Source organism: Rousettus aegyptiacus, unplaced genomic scaffold (assembly GCF_014176215.1).
Source record: "Rousettus aegyptiacus isolate mRouAeg1 unplaced genomic scaffold, mRouAeg1.p scaffold_m13_p_6, whole genome shotgun sequence".
Classification (NCBI taxonomy): domain Eukaryota; kingdom Metazoa; phylum Chordata; class Mammalia; order Chiroptera; family Pteropodidae; genus Rousettus; species Rousettus aegyptiacus.
In genome coordinates this window covers 105,305,481-105,322,847 of record NW_023416309.1, presented here as the reverse complement: position 1 = coordinate 105,322,847, position 17,367 = coordinate 105,305,481, and the positions used below count along the sequence as shown (strand labels likewise).

Genomic DNA, 17,367 nt, shown 5'->3' with positions numbered 1-17,367 from the left:
GAGTCTGAGAACCACTTGGAGAGAGATGAGGGGGCCCATGACAAGGCATTGAGTTCTAGGTTGCATGTTAGCCCGGCGCAGTGCAGACTTGGCGTCCGCTCCTGAAGCGAGTCCCTGGTTGGTTTCAGGGGGCCGGCTCTTCGTTATGCGTAGCGAACTCTGGGCTGTAGTCCGGCCCTGGTCGGGACTTGGAGTGACAGCTGTAAAATGGAATAATCATAGCACCTTCCTCAAAGTATGACTTTGCAGATTGAATTTTCCCCATTAATGAGCTTAGCCCGCCGCAGAGGAAGCACTTCCTAAATTTTTGCCCATGATTTGACAGTATCTGTTGCTGGGTGATTACCATACAACCTAATGGCTTAAAACAGTAATCATAGGAACGTCGTGGTTCTGTGGGTCAGGACGCAGCAGGGCTGGCGTCCGATGGCCTCGGGCTGCTGCCCGTTGGCCAAGGCCCGATGGGTCCTCCTCTCCTGGGGTTCTCATCATTCAGCAGTTTTCCCCGTGGGCAAAAGAGAAGTCACAAGGCTGCTAAAGCTGCACCTGGAACTTGACCACATCGCTGCCACCACAGTCTGTAGGTCACAGCAAGTCTCAGAGCCAGCCCAGTTCCCAGAGAGGCATGGCATGTCACACTGCCGGAGGGTGCACAGGACGGGCGGGCGCCCTGCAGCCCTCTTTGGGGGCTGCTGGATTTGCTGTGCCGGCCAGTGGAAGCATCCTCAACACAGCACCCCAGAATGGGGCAGTGTGAAAGGCTCTGAGGACCCAGGCAAGCAGGGCCCCCCACCCCGTGTTTCAGAGCTGGGATCAGCAAACTTATTCTGCGGAGGGCTAAAGAGTAAATATTTTAGGCTTTGCCTCAATCTACATTTTAGATTTTGCCAAGAGGCAAAATCAAGTGACTGTTCTTGCCAAAGGCTGATAGTCTTTTTTACATTTTGCATTTAAAAGCATCAGAAGCGTGTGCTTAGCTCACAGGCTGCGCACAAGCAGGAGGCAGGGGGGGTCCGGCCTGCCAGCTACAGGCACGCTGTGGCCTGCCTCACCTGAGCTCTCCTTCTAGGGCCTGAGGTCTGTAGGGCCAAAGCGACATGCCCACCCGGGGCCTGAGAATTCCCTTCCAGGACCTGTGAGGACTCTGCCCAAAGTCCAGCCTTCTAGGGACACGACCCTGCTGGCATGCACGCTCCTGGGTCGGTGGGTGGCCATTCACAGGAGACAGTGGAACCGAGCTTGGACGTGAGGCCGGGGTGCACAAAGCCCTCCATGGATGTGCTGAGGAGGGGCTGGCAAGACAAGTGGGGTGAGCCGTGTCTTCCGGCCTCCAGAACTGGGAGACGGTGAGCTTCCGTCGTTTCGGCCACTCGGTCTGTGGTGTTCTGCTAGGGCGCCCTGAGGTGCCCGGGACTGGAAGGTACCTGCCAGGGTGGGAGGAGAGGACGTGCTGCATTTAACAGCGTGTTAGGTCAGTTCGTGGCGTTTGGTGCGCGGGCCTCAGCTGCTCTGGCCCCAGGGTCCCGCCCCCCCAAACCCCCAGGTGGTCTCAGATGCAGCGTGGAGTCTTAGCTTGGGGTCGCGTCAGTTAAGTTGCGATCAAGATGTATTTTATACGTTCGTTTGCAGTCACCATCCTTAAGTCTCTCATGAAGCAGGGCTGGAAGGAAGGTCTCAGAGGTCATATGTCAGCTGTTCCTGCCCCATTCCCAGTGCTTACACAGAGTAGGCATCATGAGAGAGAGAGCAAGCCAGACCCGGGGGAATCCTGGCTCTGCCACGTTCCCACGGTGTGTCCCCACCCGTGGGCTTGCCGCGCCTCGATTTCCCCAGTAGCAGATAGGAGTGGCGCTCAGCCCAGCGCGGCCTAAAGACCATGCCCGGAGGTAGCCTGGATCAAAATTTGACCTCTGCTCTTAGCATCACATTCTCAGTGTATCTGGTTATTAAAGAGGTTCTTGAAAACGTCAGGTTGGGAGAAGAGACAGTATTTAAAGAGGTATTTAGTGTATTTGATGTAACAAGAAATGATAGGCGTCATTCGGGTATTGGGCCGAAGAGTTGGGGTAACCCACGTCCGCGAGGATGTTGTTGTCCCTGCCCCGGCCACTTCATCGTCACCTTCCCGACCTCTTCCGTGACAGCAAACATTGCAGAGGAGCTAGAGAGAGATCAGCCCTCATCAGAGATGAGAGCCTCCTTGGAAGAATCACACAGAGGCTTGAAATGAAGGCATTTTCGCCCCACGCAGCTCAGTGTTTGATGCCCCTTCTGAGGGTCACAGAAAATCACATCCCACCGTCCACAGCGCACATTCCGGAATCGGAGAAAGTCCAGGCGCAGGCGGCGTCTGCCCGCCAGATCAAAAGGTTGGCGCTTCACTCAGAATGTTCCTCGCGGCCCCTTCAGAATTAGTACAGCCACGTGGGAAGACAGTTTGGCAGTTTCTCACAAAGCTAAGCGTAGTCTCGGCAATACGAGCCAGCAGTTCCGCTCCTAAGTATTTACCCAAATGAACTGAAAGCATGTCCGCACAAAAACCTGCACATGGATGTCTATAGCAGCTGCATCCACAACTGCCAAAACTTGGAAGCAACCAAGATGCCCGTCAGTGGGTGAGGAGACAAACACTATTCCATCATCTGGAGGCACCAGATAATTGGTTCGGTGCCTCCAGATAATGGGATATTATTCAGCGCTGCAACGAAAGAAGCTATTCAAGCCATGAAAAAGACACGGAGGAACCTTAAATGCGTGTTCCTAAGTGGAAGGAGCCGATCTGGAAAGACCGCCTGCTTTACAATTTCAGCTCTGTGGCTTTCTGGAAAAGGCGAAACTATTGAGACGGTAAGGTCGGTGGTCGCCAGTGGTCGGGGGGCTGAGTAGACAGAGCTCAGAGGATCTCGAGGCCGGCGAAACTGTTCGGTGTGATTGGCAGGGGCGGATGCACGTCACGATCCGTTTTCAAAACCCATCCGTCGACTGTCGCAACACCAGGGGTGGACCGCGATGCAAACTCGCGTGATAACGACGTGGCAGTGCACGGTGCACGCTCATCAGCTGTAGCGAACGTCGCGGCTCCGGTGAGGGGTGTCGACCCGCGGTGGAGGGCGTGCGCGTGAAGACAAGGGCATTACCGGGGAACGTACTCCCCGCTCAGTTTTGCCATGAACCTAAAACTTCTCCTTTTTAAACAAACAAAAAATAACTAATTTAAAAAAAAAAAAATGCAGCCAGCGTGGCCTTTCCCTTCTAAATGAGAGCCGGGGGTAGCGCTGGGAAGAGTCTGCAATCGGCAGGCTTTAAGCTTTGCTTCTCCCTTCCCTCCCTCCCTCCTCCCTCCCTCAACTCATCCTTACCTCCCTATCACTCCATCCCTCATAACTCCATCCATCTCCATCCATCCCTCCTATCCCTCCCTCCTCCTCCCGTCCTCCCTCCCTTCATTCCTTCTGTTTCTTGGTTTTTCTTTTCTTTTTCTTTTCTTTTCTTTTCTTTTCTTTTCTTTTCTTTTCTTTCTTTTTTTCTCTTCTCTTCTTCTCCTTTCCTTTCTTTGGTGTTTCTCTTTCATATTAATTGCTGTTTAAAGCCCGGGCGAGTGATTGCAAGCCGTCTCTGTGCCAGTCGATCTTCTGGCCTTTTGGGGGAGCAGGACTTACTTAGCTCGCCCTGCTTTCCGCTCTCCGCTCAGTGCAAAGTGCCACCACCCGGGGCGGGGGCTTCAGACTGGGTGGTTACTATGAATAGATCTTAAAGCCCCTTTATTGCCATTAGAAAAGTCACTTTCTGTTCTCTCCAATCCTAGCGAGAGCCACAGTTTTTGTCTAATAGGAAATGTGTCGTTTGGACTCCAGATTGAACCTTTCTCATCTTACCACAGTTTTCTTTGTACTCGTATAATGCATCTTATCCACAAATTTCAAATGTCGCAGATATTTCTTAGGCGACATGTATACTAAGATTCTTGGTCTGAGGTATCACATTTTAGTGCACTTATCTGTTTTCACGTCCGTCTCTCCCCAAAGTAGAATCCTTTTTTTTTTTTTTTCTTTTTCTTTTTCTTTTTTTTTTTTAAATGCCTACAGCACCCGGTCTTCCTAGGTGGTCTCCCATCCAAAGCACTAACCAGGCCCGACCCTGCTTAGCTTCCGAGATCAGACGAGATCGGGTTTGTTCAGGGTGGCGTGGCCGAAGACCGGTTAGATTCCTAATCCCTGCGCCTAGCACAGTGCCCAGCCCAAAGACGTGCACGTTGTCCGTGAACAGTGGGGGTGAGGGGAGGAGGAAGGGGGGGGGCGGGGTGTGCGTCGAGACCATGAAAAAGGAGAGAGCCGAAGTTTCGTGGCCTGGTAAAAATGAATCTAATTGCATGAGAGGGGGATTCTTAAATCTCTTCATTTCTGCATCCCGTGCCCGGAATAGTGTCCAGCACATAGGAAGCCGATAGTGGCCGAGAGAATGAATGGAAGATTCCGTGTCACCGAGAATTTCCCGGTGCTGGCGATCGTTTCGGGATGTTTAATAGACAGTAACGTCGTCTCTCACGACATTCATGATGACAGATGTCCCCTCCGTCCCCCTGCGAGCCGGGTCGAGTTTATTGGCCTGAGATCACTTTCCCCTCCCTGCCCGCCGTGTCCAGGGGCCAGTCTTATTTCTGGTGTCGGACACTGCGCAGTGATACATGTTCAGCTCACGTGTAGGAAACACGTTTTACTCTACCTGCGCCGTGGAATCCCCCACCACGTCCTTGCCAGACGGGGGCCGGGATTCACAGAGGAAGAAAGGGAACGTCAGAAAGGCTAAGCAACCCGCCCAAGGCCACACAGCGCCCGAGCAGCAGAGCTGACACCGGCAGTCAGGTCTGGAGCGCGGTCACCGCCATGCGCCTCCCCGGCGTCACCTCCCGGGATCCTGGGCTTGGATGTGCTCGGCTGGGGAGCCTTTGAGGCCGAGAGCCGCGGGCGCCTCCCCAGCCACGCCGTTGGTCGCACCCTGCTCTAGGCCGAGTGCTGCAGGAAGAGGACCCAGACCTTGCCACTAACCGGCCGGTGACCTTCAAGCACACGATTACTTTTCCAAGGTCCCCTGCAGCCTCGGCCAGCCAGCAATCCCACGAGCCCTTTGGGCTTTGCCACCGTGCTGTCTGCGGGGTGGGATCCACTCATTCCCCCCACACGGCCTGAGGGAGCGTGTTGTCGTGCTGGGTGCGGGGCGGGTGCTGGGTGCACGGAAGGACGGCCCAGCCCCTGCCGGGGAGAGTCTGGGGCTGAGTGGGGGCAGAGAAGCGGTCTTGATGTAAGGTGACAGAGGCTCCCGGAGCTGCGAGGCCCTGGGGCTGCAGGTGCCGGTGGGGGGACCGGAGGGGATGCTTAGTGAACTCAGAGTCCCAGCCGTCAGGACGGAACAGCCCAGAAAGAAGGCCCGTCTTCCTTCTCCCCAGATGGTGCTGTTTCGACAGGTAGCGTCATTTCTGAGAAGGGGATGACTTGGGGTTCCCTGAGACAGTGAAATGACGCGAGCGTGTTTTACGCGTGGAGGCCAGCGTGGTTTGGGGATGGCGGCCCGGAAGGAGCCTGCGTGGTCAGGCCATTTGCTTTCGAATGGGCTCCGGAGGTTTGGCGAGTAAATGAAATGTAACGTGAGAAGGAAGAGCAGAGCCCAGCGGAAGTCCAGCAGGCAGGGATGCGAGAGCAAGTCTCTTCGCACCCATGTTATGGTCGCAGGGGTCCTGTGAGACGAAGCCTTCAGAGCCGGACTTCCTGAGCGGAGTACGCTTCGTGGCCGCTTTGATCCCGTGAAGCATTTGAACCCTTTTTTTTTTTTTTTCTGGCCAAAGTCACCTTAATTGGGCCATTTCCTGCCACAGCTGTCCAGGGAACCATACCGGGTCGAGAACTGATGCACCATCAGTTTATAAAAATGGTCAAATGTGTGTAGGCCAAGGCCAGACACCCAGGGTTCAAATCGCAGCCTGGCCACTCACTAGCTGGGTGACCCTGGGGCGAGCCGCTTCACCTTTTTGTGCTTCCTGTCCTCATCTCTGGAGTGGGGTGCCCCTACCTGGTCAAGGTCTTGTGAGGGCTGAGTAAGCTAAAAGAGCCGCGGCGCCTGGAGCGTGCCGAATGTCACGAGACTGACACTGGTGACCACCTTCGTTGCTACCGCCAGCGGCATCTCAAGCCTCGCTGCCCCCACCTTCTCCCTGAAAGCTTCTGAGGCCTTCCAGCGTGTAGCCCTGGCAGAGGACGGAAGGCGGGGTGGCCTTGGAGTGACACCCTCCCAGCCGCGGTGGGCCTTTGGCCTGGTAAGAGTTGAGAGGCTGCTCCCCTAGCCCGCTTCCCTCCTGGTCCTGGGCCCAGGCCGGGAGAAAGCTCATTCATACCTCACTTTGATTAGACAGGCAGCTATTCATAGCACCCTGACACACACCTCCCCCAAGCAGCGGGCTCATGTAAGTGTGATAATAACGATCATAATGACACATAGCAGTAAAACTGAATGACAGTGACCCCGCTGGCGGATCTGCCTTTGAAGCTGAAGGCCAACCTCCCACGTGCTGCAGGGAGATCGGCCAACTAGAGACCTCTTGCCAAGTCAGCCTCTCCTTTTGTGAGTTTCTTCACTCTGGGAAACCAAACTGCCATCCCAGGGGCCCCTTGCCTGGGGTTTCAGGATGTCTGGCAATCCCCCAGGCGTGGCTGCAAGCCACCCTTGGCTCACCAGTGCCAAAGACATGCTCCAAAGGGGACAGACACAGGAGGGCCTCACCATCCATTCTGTGGCCTCAGATCCTGGTCCTCAGCCCGAAGCTGGCTCCCGTGGCCAACGAAAGCCAGGGAACCAGAGGTGGGTCATGGGAGCCCGTGAGAGGGTCTAGACCAGCACTGCCCAGCAGAACCGGAATGCAAGCCAACTGCATGAAGCCACCACATTTTGAAAATTTAAAATAGGCACAATCAATTTTAAGATATTTTTATTTAACTTAATATATCCAAAATAAAAAATTGTTAATGAGATAGTTTGCATTTTTGGGTACTAAGTCTTCAGAATCCGATGTGTGATTTAGACCCAGAGCACATCTCAGTGCTCAAATACTCAGTAGCCACACTTGGCCAGTGGCTCCTTATTGGACCATGCGGGTCTACACAGCTTACGAGGGACAGTGTAACCAACATCCTGTTTCCCTTTTACAGTGAGATTTTTGGATGATGGAACACATTTATCAATAGCTAATCACCGAGGGAAAAGTATGCCTCATTCTAAAACCAAATTCGCATTGGTGAGGTTGTACCCCGTACCTCGTGACTTAGATCTTTGGGCCCTCCTGTTTCATCCAGGGGACAAGCCAGAGGTGACAGATGGTGGACATCTCTGGGAAGAAATGCTCCAGCTAAATTCCAAATCCCGTCCCATTATCACACCCGAAGGCACTGCCGTGTTCCAAGCGACTTTGTAATCTCGGCCCAGTAGCCGAGCTAGTGGGCTCTAGGGACTGAGGGATGCTGTCGCCAAGGAAAACAAGCCACGAGCACTTGGCATTCTGCTTTCGTAAGCCTTGGAAGGAGAGGGTGTTAACAGCAGGAGTCAGAAGAGTTTAATGATGTAGAAATAGAAAATGAAAAGCGAGTGGGACCAAAGTCGATATAGAGTCAAAAACAAAACCAAACCTTCAGGCGGCCCTGGCTTTTAGGATTTGTGAATCGTTCTCACCAGAAACAGAGTTTCCATGCCCTTGGCTTCTGCCAGGTTTCCAAACTCGGGGGCTTTGCCCCACCACCCCGCGGAGCGGTCTGGTTGGTAAGCCTGGTTGGATATTTCTAGAATACCAGCTATGAAATAAAGCGTGACCCCACCACCACCACCCCCGTCGTTCAGGACCCCCTTTTCCTCAGCCTCATAATTCACACAGTAGCGTGGTGCCTCAGCTCTGCCTGCGCTAAAAACAAACTAAAACACCGATTGTCGAAAACAGATCACAGGGGCTGGTTTCCATATGGTTACAAGAACAAATTTTATTCGAGTGCTTTTGAAATAGAGTTACCAAACAAAAATATTCATCTCAAATCTCTTTGGTTAATATTTTATTAATCCTAGTAGAAGCGATTACATGTATTCGAAAGCCATGAATTACACTTTTAAAACAAACACGGCAGTATTCAGAACACCACCTATGAACCGATTGGCCTCGGGCACGTCTCTTAAACTTCTGGAGCCTCAGTTTTCTTGCCTATCCAATGGGGACAATAATAATTTCTGTCTCATCGGATTATGCAAAATTCGTATAGAGCCTCTGATAGCAGGTGCTCAGCCAGGGTGCCTTTACTCCCCCAGAGAGAACACCTGTTGTGCTTCTACTTGGTCAAGATAGGCTTCGATCCGCTAATTTCCGGTCTGGGAACTAAAATGATATGCATGATTCCATGTCACTGGGTAGTAGACTAGAGACTTGTTTTGATATGGTTTTTTGTGTGTGTGTGTGTGTGCTTTGTATGTGTGTGTATTTTCCAAGTTTTCAGAAAAGAACAAACATCGTTTTAAAAAGAAATAACGGCCTCCTCTTGGGTCCCTCTGGTGGTATTTTCTTTCCAAGGAAAACGAGCTATAAAGCTGCCAACTCTAAAGCCGTCCGCCTTTGTCACTGCCCACACTGAGCTGAGCCCCAAGAGCGTGCACCTCTCGTTCTACAGGGAGAATATTAGTAAGATACTAAAGGCACGGAGATGGGCAGACAGGCAAGAAGTTTATGTCCCAGGACATTGAATTAGACACAGTCCAGGCCATTAAAAAACATATCCTAGAACAGGCCAAAGTCAGATTCATACGTAAAGAGGCACAGTGATCCTGCCGAGCACGTCTTCACCTTGAATCCTGACACACGGTCCATGAGCCTGGGCATTGTGTGGGTCAGGTACACAGCCTGAAGCCAGTGTTGAAACAAACTGGCTGCCCTTAGAAATTCAAATCGGTATGTCTCTTCCATGAGGGGAGGTTGTGGAATTATCCTAGGACCTCTCATGGCCACAGATTTAGAGAGAGGAGGCAGAGGAGGTCCCCGGGGCCCATCTCTCTCGCTTCAGGGGCCGTCTGCATTTTGCCAACTCATTTCATCCGATCCCCCTGAAGTGTTGAAAACGGATCTAAAATATCATGCCACTTGACTCATAAATACTTAACTTACCACACGTTTCACTCATAAATACTCTTATCTCGAAGCGAAAAGGACACTTTTTAACTAATCACCATACCACTGATCCCACCTAACCGTTTTAGCACCAATCCCTAGGTATCTAATATCAAGACCATGTTTAGATTTTCCCAATTTCTTTTTTTACAGTTGGTGGGTTTGAATCAAGATTCACACAAGGTCCAAATATTACATTTCATTATGATATTTTCTCTTTTAAAACATTTCGAAACTTCAGTCATTCAACAGATATCATTGTATCTCTCTGCGTGCAACCCAGAAAACTAGAATTTTTACCTGAATCATTGTTCTGTTCGTCCTCATCATCATCCTTATGACTTTCAGTGAAATTCTGTTTCAAAGTTTATCTTATTTATAAGGCCCCCTAGCTCTGAATAACCTCTGGCTTTTTCCAAGAATTAAATCCACCTCAGTGTCCAAATATTTTTTTTACCAGTGGGGATAATTAAATTTACCTTCAGACAGGTATTCCAAAATGGTTATTTTTTTGGGGGGGGGGGCGCAAATCGTGGGGCAATAATGCTTGACGTGTCTGATTTGAAGAGCGCTCTTCCCCTGCTGCAGAAACCAAAGACAGATATTATCAGCCCCTCGTTTGCGTGAACCAAGCACATCAATGCCTGCATGCCTGCCTTCTCTGTTCTAGCACAGGCTTTTTGCTTTGCCACTGAATGTAATTGATGTATTTGCTTTCACACAGATAATCGCTTATCAGCCGTACGGGAAATCTGTGGACTGGTGGGCCTACGGCGTCCTGTTATATGAAATGCTGGCTGGGCAGGTAAGTGTTTCACTGTGTTTCCAAGCTGCTTTCTTGTTGTCCAGAGCAACTACTTCAGCACTGCTCAGGCCATAAGAGCAGGACCTGGCAGTGTGGCGTGCTGGTCTGACGTCCCTGATGCGGGTAAAAGACAGAAATCCCCCTTGGAGTGCGGGTTATGCTCAGTATGCACAAAAAGTACTTTCTAGTCATAAAAACCCAAACTGAAAGCTACACTCCGGAGTATAGACAATCTGTAGCGTTCACATCATACACTAAAGTCTCCTGCATGTCGATGATGACAGTGGCCTCTGTAAGTTTCCAGTGTCTCAGAACTGGGGTCAGATTATGGTTCCCCGCAAGTTTGTCTGCAGAGATCACCCCAGCTGCTGCCCATGTGTGTAATTGGTATTTTTATTAAAGGAAGAAGACAGTTAAACTTGAAGAAGTGTTTTAATAGCTTCTCCCTGTCTCTTCTTATCTCACCCTTGACAGGTCATTATAACTGTTACAAAAGTCCGGTGAGGCCGAACTTTCAGTTAAGGAAAGGCAAATTAGGTTTCTCTTAGGAATGTGACGTGTATCAGATAACCAAGTGCATTACTGCCTAACGTGGCACTTTCCAATAGAATGGCCTTAATATCTGCATTGTCAGGATAACTCATACTAGCTGTTCTAACAAGCCACCCCAAAATCTCAGTAGCTCCATACACGACACAGGCTTAGTCCACATTCTCGGTGCAGTCCTGTGTGGTGGGGGCAGGGAGTTCGCTGATCCACGTGGTCATTCAGAGCCCCAGGCTTCTTCCATCCATTGGCTCCACCATCTTTTAGGGCCTCAGATTCCCCCATCGAATCTTCCTTACTCAGCCAGTGTGAAGGACAGTTGCACAGAACGTTCTAGGTGCCAGGCCTAGAGGTAGCATTCATCCCTCTGGCCCGCATTCCACTGACCACCTGGCCCCACGGAGATGCAGAGAGGACTAGAAGTAGTATGGACCCGTGAGCTCAGCAAGCGGAAGCAGGTCTGGTTAGCCACTACCAGATCTCTGCCGTGAGACCGAAAAGTGATTCTGGGGTGGGCAGCTTTGTCTAGTTCCCAGCACTCACGCACTGGCTGCAAGGGGCTTGACCCTCCATAGCTAAAAGCCTCAGTGAGAGAGAATGGCAGGAAATGCAAGGCAGTGCAGCGACCTCCAAGGAAATCTTTGAATCTTTGTTCCTGGGTGGGGGGAAGGTCACCTTTATGGACATATTACACCCATTGATTTATTCATTTATTCATTCAACACGTACTTCCTGAACGCACGCTTACTATGCGTGTGGTGATAACCATGAACAAAACGAAGATCCGTACTGTCATGGAGCTTACAGCCTAGAGAAGGAGACAATACACAGACAAGATAAATAGGGAAAATATATAATAGTGGTAAGCCAAAAAGAAAAGTAACAAAGCAAGATAAAGATAGATAGATAGATACATAGATACATAGATACATAGATACACAGATACATAGATAGCATTGGGGAGGGTGCTGAAACTTTAGCTGGGAGGTCCTCATGGAGAGAGAAAGTTGACTTCCGACCAGAAAGAAACGAGAGCGTGTGCATGTGTGTATCAGGGGAAAGAGCGTTCCAGGCAGCAGGAACAGCAAGTACAAAGGCCCTGAGGTGGAATGTGTTTTAAAAATGGAGAGGACGAGGGGCGGGGGGCGGAGCACCAGGTCATGGGGCATGAAGATCCTCACCAGACCCTTGGCTTTCATTCCGGGGTGGGAAGCCGCTGATGAGCTCTCCTTTATACCTTTCAACCTTTCATCGGATCTTACATCTTTTACATACTGAGGTGGTTAGTCTTTTAAATGACAAAAGACATAAGACATAGACTTTGCCTCTGACCAGCCCAGTGACTTTCAAGCAAGCCACTTAGCCTACGTTTGGTCATTATCTCTCAGGGATATTAAGTCTTGAATTATATGTAAAAAAAAAAAAATGGTTTGTGTATAATTTATTTCATCTTTTCCACCCAACAAAATTTTCGTCTCGAGCCAAATACCTCCCTTTGTAAAGGCGAGAAAGCAGGTTATACAGAACAACTGTCAGGCAGACAACAGCTGGCCGAGCAGGGCTTCCCTGCTCCTTCAGTTAATTTCCCCCTCTTTAGAATTTTGACAATAAAATTTGACTGAATTACAGGCTCCGTGGGAGCCTTGCTGTTCAGGAAGGCGCAAAAAGCTGAGCCGAGCTCCCCTCCGGGATCCCTTCTCGAATGTTCTGACTCTGGAGCCCAGAAAACAAACCCTGCTTTCATTAAGTGTCACATTTGCATACGCCAACAAAGGAAACTGGTTGGGCGGAAATAGGATCACTCTCCAACAGGCACTTTACAGGAGATGAAATGAGCTGTCTCTCTACTGGCCAGCAGGAGACTAGAATCGCAGAACCCAGGCCGGCCGCTAAGTCCCCCACCTCACCCCACCCACTTTTTGCTTCCCAGTCAAGCTTCCTGGATCCTTCTTCCATAGAGGAGAGCTCAGAGAATGCCCCCACTCCGGCAGGGAAGTCCCTTTTGGGATGCGTTTTGAAGTCCTGCCTCATTTGCAGAACTGGATCCGAGGTCCAAGACCTGAAGATTTACCTTCCTTGTGGCGGGTCCCTCCCACACCCCCGGTGGTTCCATAGGCATTCTGGCACGTTTTCATTATGTTTTCTCCTGTTTCTCGGAGTCGATTAGCCAGTCTTATATAATCTCCTGAAGTTTTCATAATCCCTATGGAAAATGACGCCTTAAAGGCCTCCCACATTCAGGGGCAATGGCAGGCACAGCCCGTTCTTCCTCTAAATCTTCACTGCCTCTGCCACAAACACGGAGTTTTCCTTTCAGATGCCCCAGTCTTAGTTTTCCTCTCTGACTCAATGCAAATTTAAACATATTCCTGAGCTATGACTCAGCCCAGAAAGGATAATAAAGGCTCTGCATACATTGCCCACAGCCATCCCACCCCCCACCCCCCAAAGCTGCAGGAACCTCAGATACCCAGCAGAGGGATTAGATGCTGTTACTGAAAAGTAAGACTAATTATAAAGTTGTTGATGTGGTTGCGGTCTAAATTTGTCTTCTTTAATCAAGAGGGCTAAAGATGAGCAAGAGAAAAAAAAAAAAAGTTTATTGCAATTTTCTTCTCATTTGCTTTATTGTCAGCAGCCAAGGGGACAGCTAAGTGTAAACAGCCTGAGTCTTCAGTTCCTGGATTGCTTGACAAATATGATTACTTTGGGGCATAAATAGTATTTACCCAGCACACTAATGAGCCTATTGTGGCTCGAAGCGGTCGCGGGTAGTCATCATAAAGGGACCGGCCCTCTCCTCTGTGTGTCCCTCTCTGACAGGGTTATTAATGCTTTGTCTTCATTGCTGGAGAATCAGTAATGAGTACTTTATCCCAGGACATCAGCCCGAATTGTCCTTGGGCGCACCCCCTTCCCCCAGTCCTGGTCATCTGCAGTCGGCAAATGAGCGTGGCCTGGTTCCAGTGACCACTTACTAGTAAGTGACCTTGGAATCATTCTGGAAAGAATGAACCATCGTCCCTCGTTTGTCTGTTTAGAATTCATAAGTCACATTCCAAGGAGGTCACCTCCGGTTCCGTTCACACAACTGTTCCACCAAGCCAAGACTTCAGTTAACAGGTAGTTAGTTGAGCTTGAAATACTAAGTCCGGATCTGTAGAAATGTAAAAAGACCCTCGTGGGAATGGGGGAAAGAGAGGAGAGAAGCCATCCGAAACGATCCCGTGCTAGGCACCTCTGCAGCCCGTTCCCCTCTCCTGTCCCCAGGCTCAGTGGAACGAATGTCGCAGTAAGTTTCCACCATTGCCTTGCCCCCGGCACCAAGGCCCGAGAGCAAGCAGTCACCTGGAAGAACGTTCCAGGGGCGATCTGGAGAGACTTACTGAGAACCCTGACAGTGTTCACGTCCTCTGGCCGCGTAATCCCGCACCTGGGAAATTATTCCAGGAAGTAATTCAGAGAAGAAACAAACGCTGTGCGCCGAGATGTTTAGAGCAGCCTGCCGTTGTTAGAACGTAGTGCCGGAAGCGATTATTAATGTACCCGTGGACAAATGAGTCAGTCTCTGATGATGGATCACCTCGGCGGCGTTAATCGGGCTGGGTACCCTGGTGGCTACAGAGAAAATGTGTTTGCAGCAGTCAGTGAAAAGCAAAGAAGTCCAAATTATGCATCATTTGAAAGTCACGTGAAAAGCCACAGGGTCCACAGAAAAAAATAAGAGCACCGTTTGCCGTTAGTTACGGGAAATGTGGATGCCGCTTTCATTCCTCTCCCAAGGGTGCCTCATGTTGATCTAGGGCTCCAGGGAGCTTTTCTGAACGTGGCGGGCACCACCGCTGTCCGCCAGGCATTTGGGGTCCTGCTCCCCCCTGTCACATGTGGGATTGCACCTCCCGGTTCCCTCATGATTGGGTGGGGCAGTGACGTCTGAGTGGACGTGCTCCCCGGGGGCGCACCTGAGAGCTGGAGCAGGACACCCCAGAGGTCCTGTCCCAGCCCCCCCAACAGCACGACCAGGATGGTGGCGGCTCCACCAGGTGGCTCCCCAGGTGACCTCTGCTGACCCTCAGTGGACGTGTGGCATCAGCGAAGAGGAGCACCGCGCCGGGTCTCGCACCGAGAGGCAGCCGCCCCTCTCCACGTGCTGACTTGACACATCTCTGGCCTGGGCACCTGTCCCCCTTTTGTTTTCGGAACGCACCACCGCCCACCGTGCAGGACGCGAATCGGCCTCTCACAGAGCCCCGAGACAGTCTTCCGCGCGCGGCCGAGCCGTCTTTACGCGCCGGGGGCTCTGCGTACTGGGACGAGACGGGGAAGTGGCGTTGCTCAGAATCGCTAAGAGCCCAGGCTCCGAAGTCGGGCGGCCCGGACTCGAACCCTGCTCCCCGACCCTGGCCAGAGCGCTTCCTGGGACCTCAGGGACCACAATGGGATCGGTGATACGCACGTCACACGGCGTATGAGGGCTGAGTGCCCCCTAGAAAGCGCCCCCCAGGCCGCCTGGTACAGGGAAGCAGCAAGAGCCAGGAAGTCAGCGTGGCCGCGGTCACTGTCACCATCGTGGCTGCTCTTTCCCCAGGGCCGGCCGTTGTTCTGTGTCGGCCGATGTAGAGCCACGGAGGGGCGACAGCATGTCTTCAGGGGTGGGGGCATGTGTCCTCCCCGGGACGAGCCAGCAGGAGAAGGTCCAGTCCTTGGGGCCACACAGGGCCGGGACACAGGGTGAAACCCCGAGTCTCTGCCTCAGGGACGTGTGGTCTCGTGGCTTTCGTTACAGTTTGGGAATCTTACTGCAATGGACGAGCCTGGGGGCCCTCCAAGGACCCTTCCAACCCCAGACTGTATGTAATGATGCGCATTGCGTTGAACGGCCTTCTTGACTGCAGGCCTTCTCGGGCCCTTTAGAATGTCAGTGCACACCTGCAGAAGGGGACGTAGGATGCAAACCTTGACCCAGGAATACCTCGTCGGGCCAACCAATGTTCTGAGGAGCACCCTCAGGGGCGTGCGGGGGGCCGGATACCCTGCCCTCGGAGGGATGCAGGGGTGCGTCCTGGCGAGGACTTCCACCCACAGCGGACGAGGCCTGATCCCCGACACGGCAGCCTCCGTTTCAGAAATTAGCCACGTGCGGACGCTCACCTGGGCGAAGCCGGAAAGCATTAAGGCGTCCGAGGCCAGCCCCCTGCCCAGAACATCCCCCAGACAATTCCTGGCGTCCGTGTGAGAGGGGGGAACGGGGGCTGCAGCTGCACCGACCTAAAGGCCTTCAAACGAGGGGGGCCTTCTCCTCGCCGGAGGAAGGCTCCTGGGAGGGCGCACTTCACCTTCTCTTGGGAGAAAGTTTCCCTTAGGCGTCCGGCCTGGGTCACCTGTGACGCAGCCCATGTCGCCTTCCTGAGCGTCGCCCACGAGGCTGGTTGCGTCTCCCTGGCGCCTTTGTCACCGTGGCGCGAAAGGCCCCGGCCAGCCACACGTGGCCAGCTTCACAGGCGCTCAGGGCCCAAGCTCAGAAGCCACCCGCGCGTTCGGTTCAGTGCTCTGCTGTTGCCGTCTTCACAATTACCTCATAAGGGGCCTCACGTTTTTACTTTGCACTGAGACCCCCGAATGATATAGCCCATCCCGACCGGCGGCCGCAAGCGGCCAGGCGGCGAGTTGCCCATTTGGTGGTGACCCAGGAGCAGAACCTGTGCCTTGCTCACCTCCGGGTCACGAGGACACCGCAGAGTGTGTACACAGCAGCGACTTCATGGTGAAGGGAGCCCCCTGGAGGTGTGCGGTTCACAGCCCTGAGCGGACACCAGGCCACGTTTGTTTTAGTTATGAAAACGTCCTCGGCCAAAACTCAGCCATGTGCATAGATCTCGAAGTAGGGAAAAGGAGACGCTTTTGCGGGTGTTACGTAGCAGGTGTCCAGAAGGAGGAGGTTGCGTGGTATCAGGCAGAGGTGATGTGGAGAGATGGGCGGGAGGACAGGCCACGCGCCGTAGCCCTCGGCCAGGTGCCGCCACACCCACGCCCCGGCCTGTCCCGCTCCGCCCTCTGTGGGTAGAAGTGGAACGTCCCCTGCTGACCCCAGTGGCTATCTGCAGCCCGCAGTCCCCAGCACGGTGCCTGTCTCCAGCTGACTTGCCTTGCGGGCATCCCAGACACCATGTTCCTTCTGCCCGCAGAAACTCACCACGCACGCGCGCGCGCGCGCACACACACACACACACACACGCTCGCTGCTCCTGCTCTGAGTCATCCGCACGAGGCTAATTCTGTCCTCCTCACCCACCTTCATGCTTCCCCCGAATTAGACATTCTCAACACCAGGCACTTACAACCGGAAAGGAGGCCCGTTTATTTATATTTTTAGACCAAAAATGAAAGTTAAGTGGCATCGGTCACCACCCCTCCTCCCCGTCCTCCCACACCTGGTCCCAAGGTAGCGGTCTTCGCACACGCAGCATCTTTCCCTCTTGGCGGGCTTGGCTCCCGAGCGCTGGCCCCACGCCCGCCTCCGATTCAGGGCTGAGGATGGAGGTTGGAGGCCAGGCGAATGGGTTGGGGTGATTCGTGCGTTTGGCGGTTGGGGTAGAGGGTAGGCAACGCTCTGCTTGGTTCAGTTGCCCTCTCCTACCGAAGGGGAAATGTTTCATGAGAAGGGACATCCTGCTGATGACGGCACCGTTGTCTTTGGTCCGTGATATAATTTAAATCGAAGGCAGACCCCGTCATTATCTGGACCCTAGCCACGTCAACCAAAGCGACGGCGGGTCCTCCTTGTCACGAGAAGAAAAATGCAGGACGGCACGTGGGACTCTCCACAGGAGGG

The 17,367-nt window shown here is 52.5% G+C and overlaps 1 protein-coding gene and 1 pseudogene across 3 annotated transcripts in view; one reads left to right on the top strand and one right to left on the bottom strand.

Moving 5' to 3' along the window:
* PRKCA (protein kinase C alpha) overlaps positions 1 to 17,367 on the top strand; it is a 354,328-nt gene that overhangs the window by 316,109 nt on the left and 20,852 nt on the right. For all 3 annotated transcript variants that reach the window (XM_016143695.2, XM_036222156.1, XM_016143694.2), the window contains one exon: positions 9,909 to 9,989. In XM_016143695.2, coding sequence (XP_015999181.1) covers positions 9,909 to 9,989 — 81 coding nt within the window. The remainder of the gene's footprint in view (positions 1 to 9,908; positions 9,990 to 17,367) is intronic.
* LOC118604523 lies at positions 4,077 to 4,196 on the bottom strand (annotated as a pseudogene).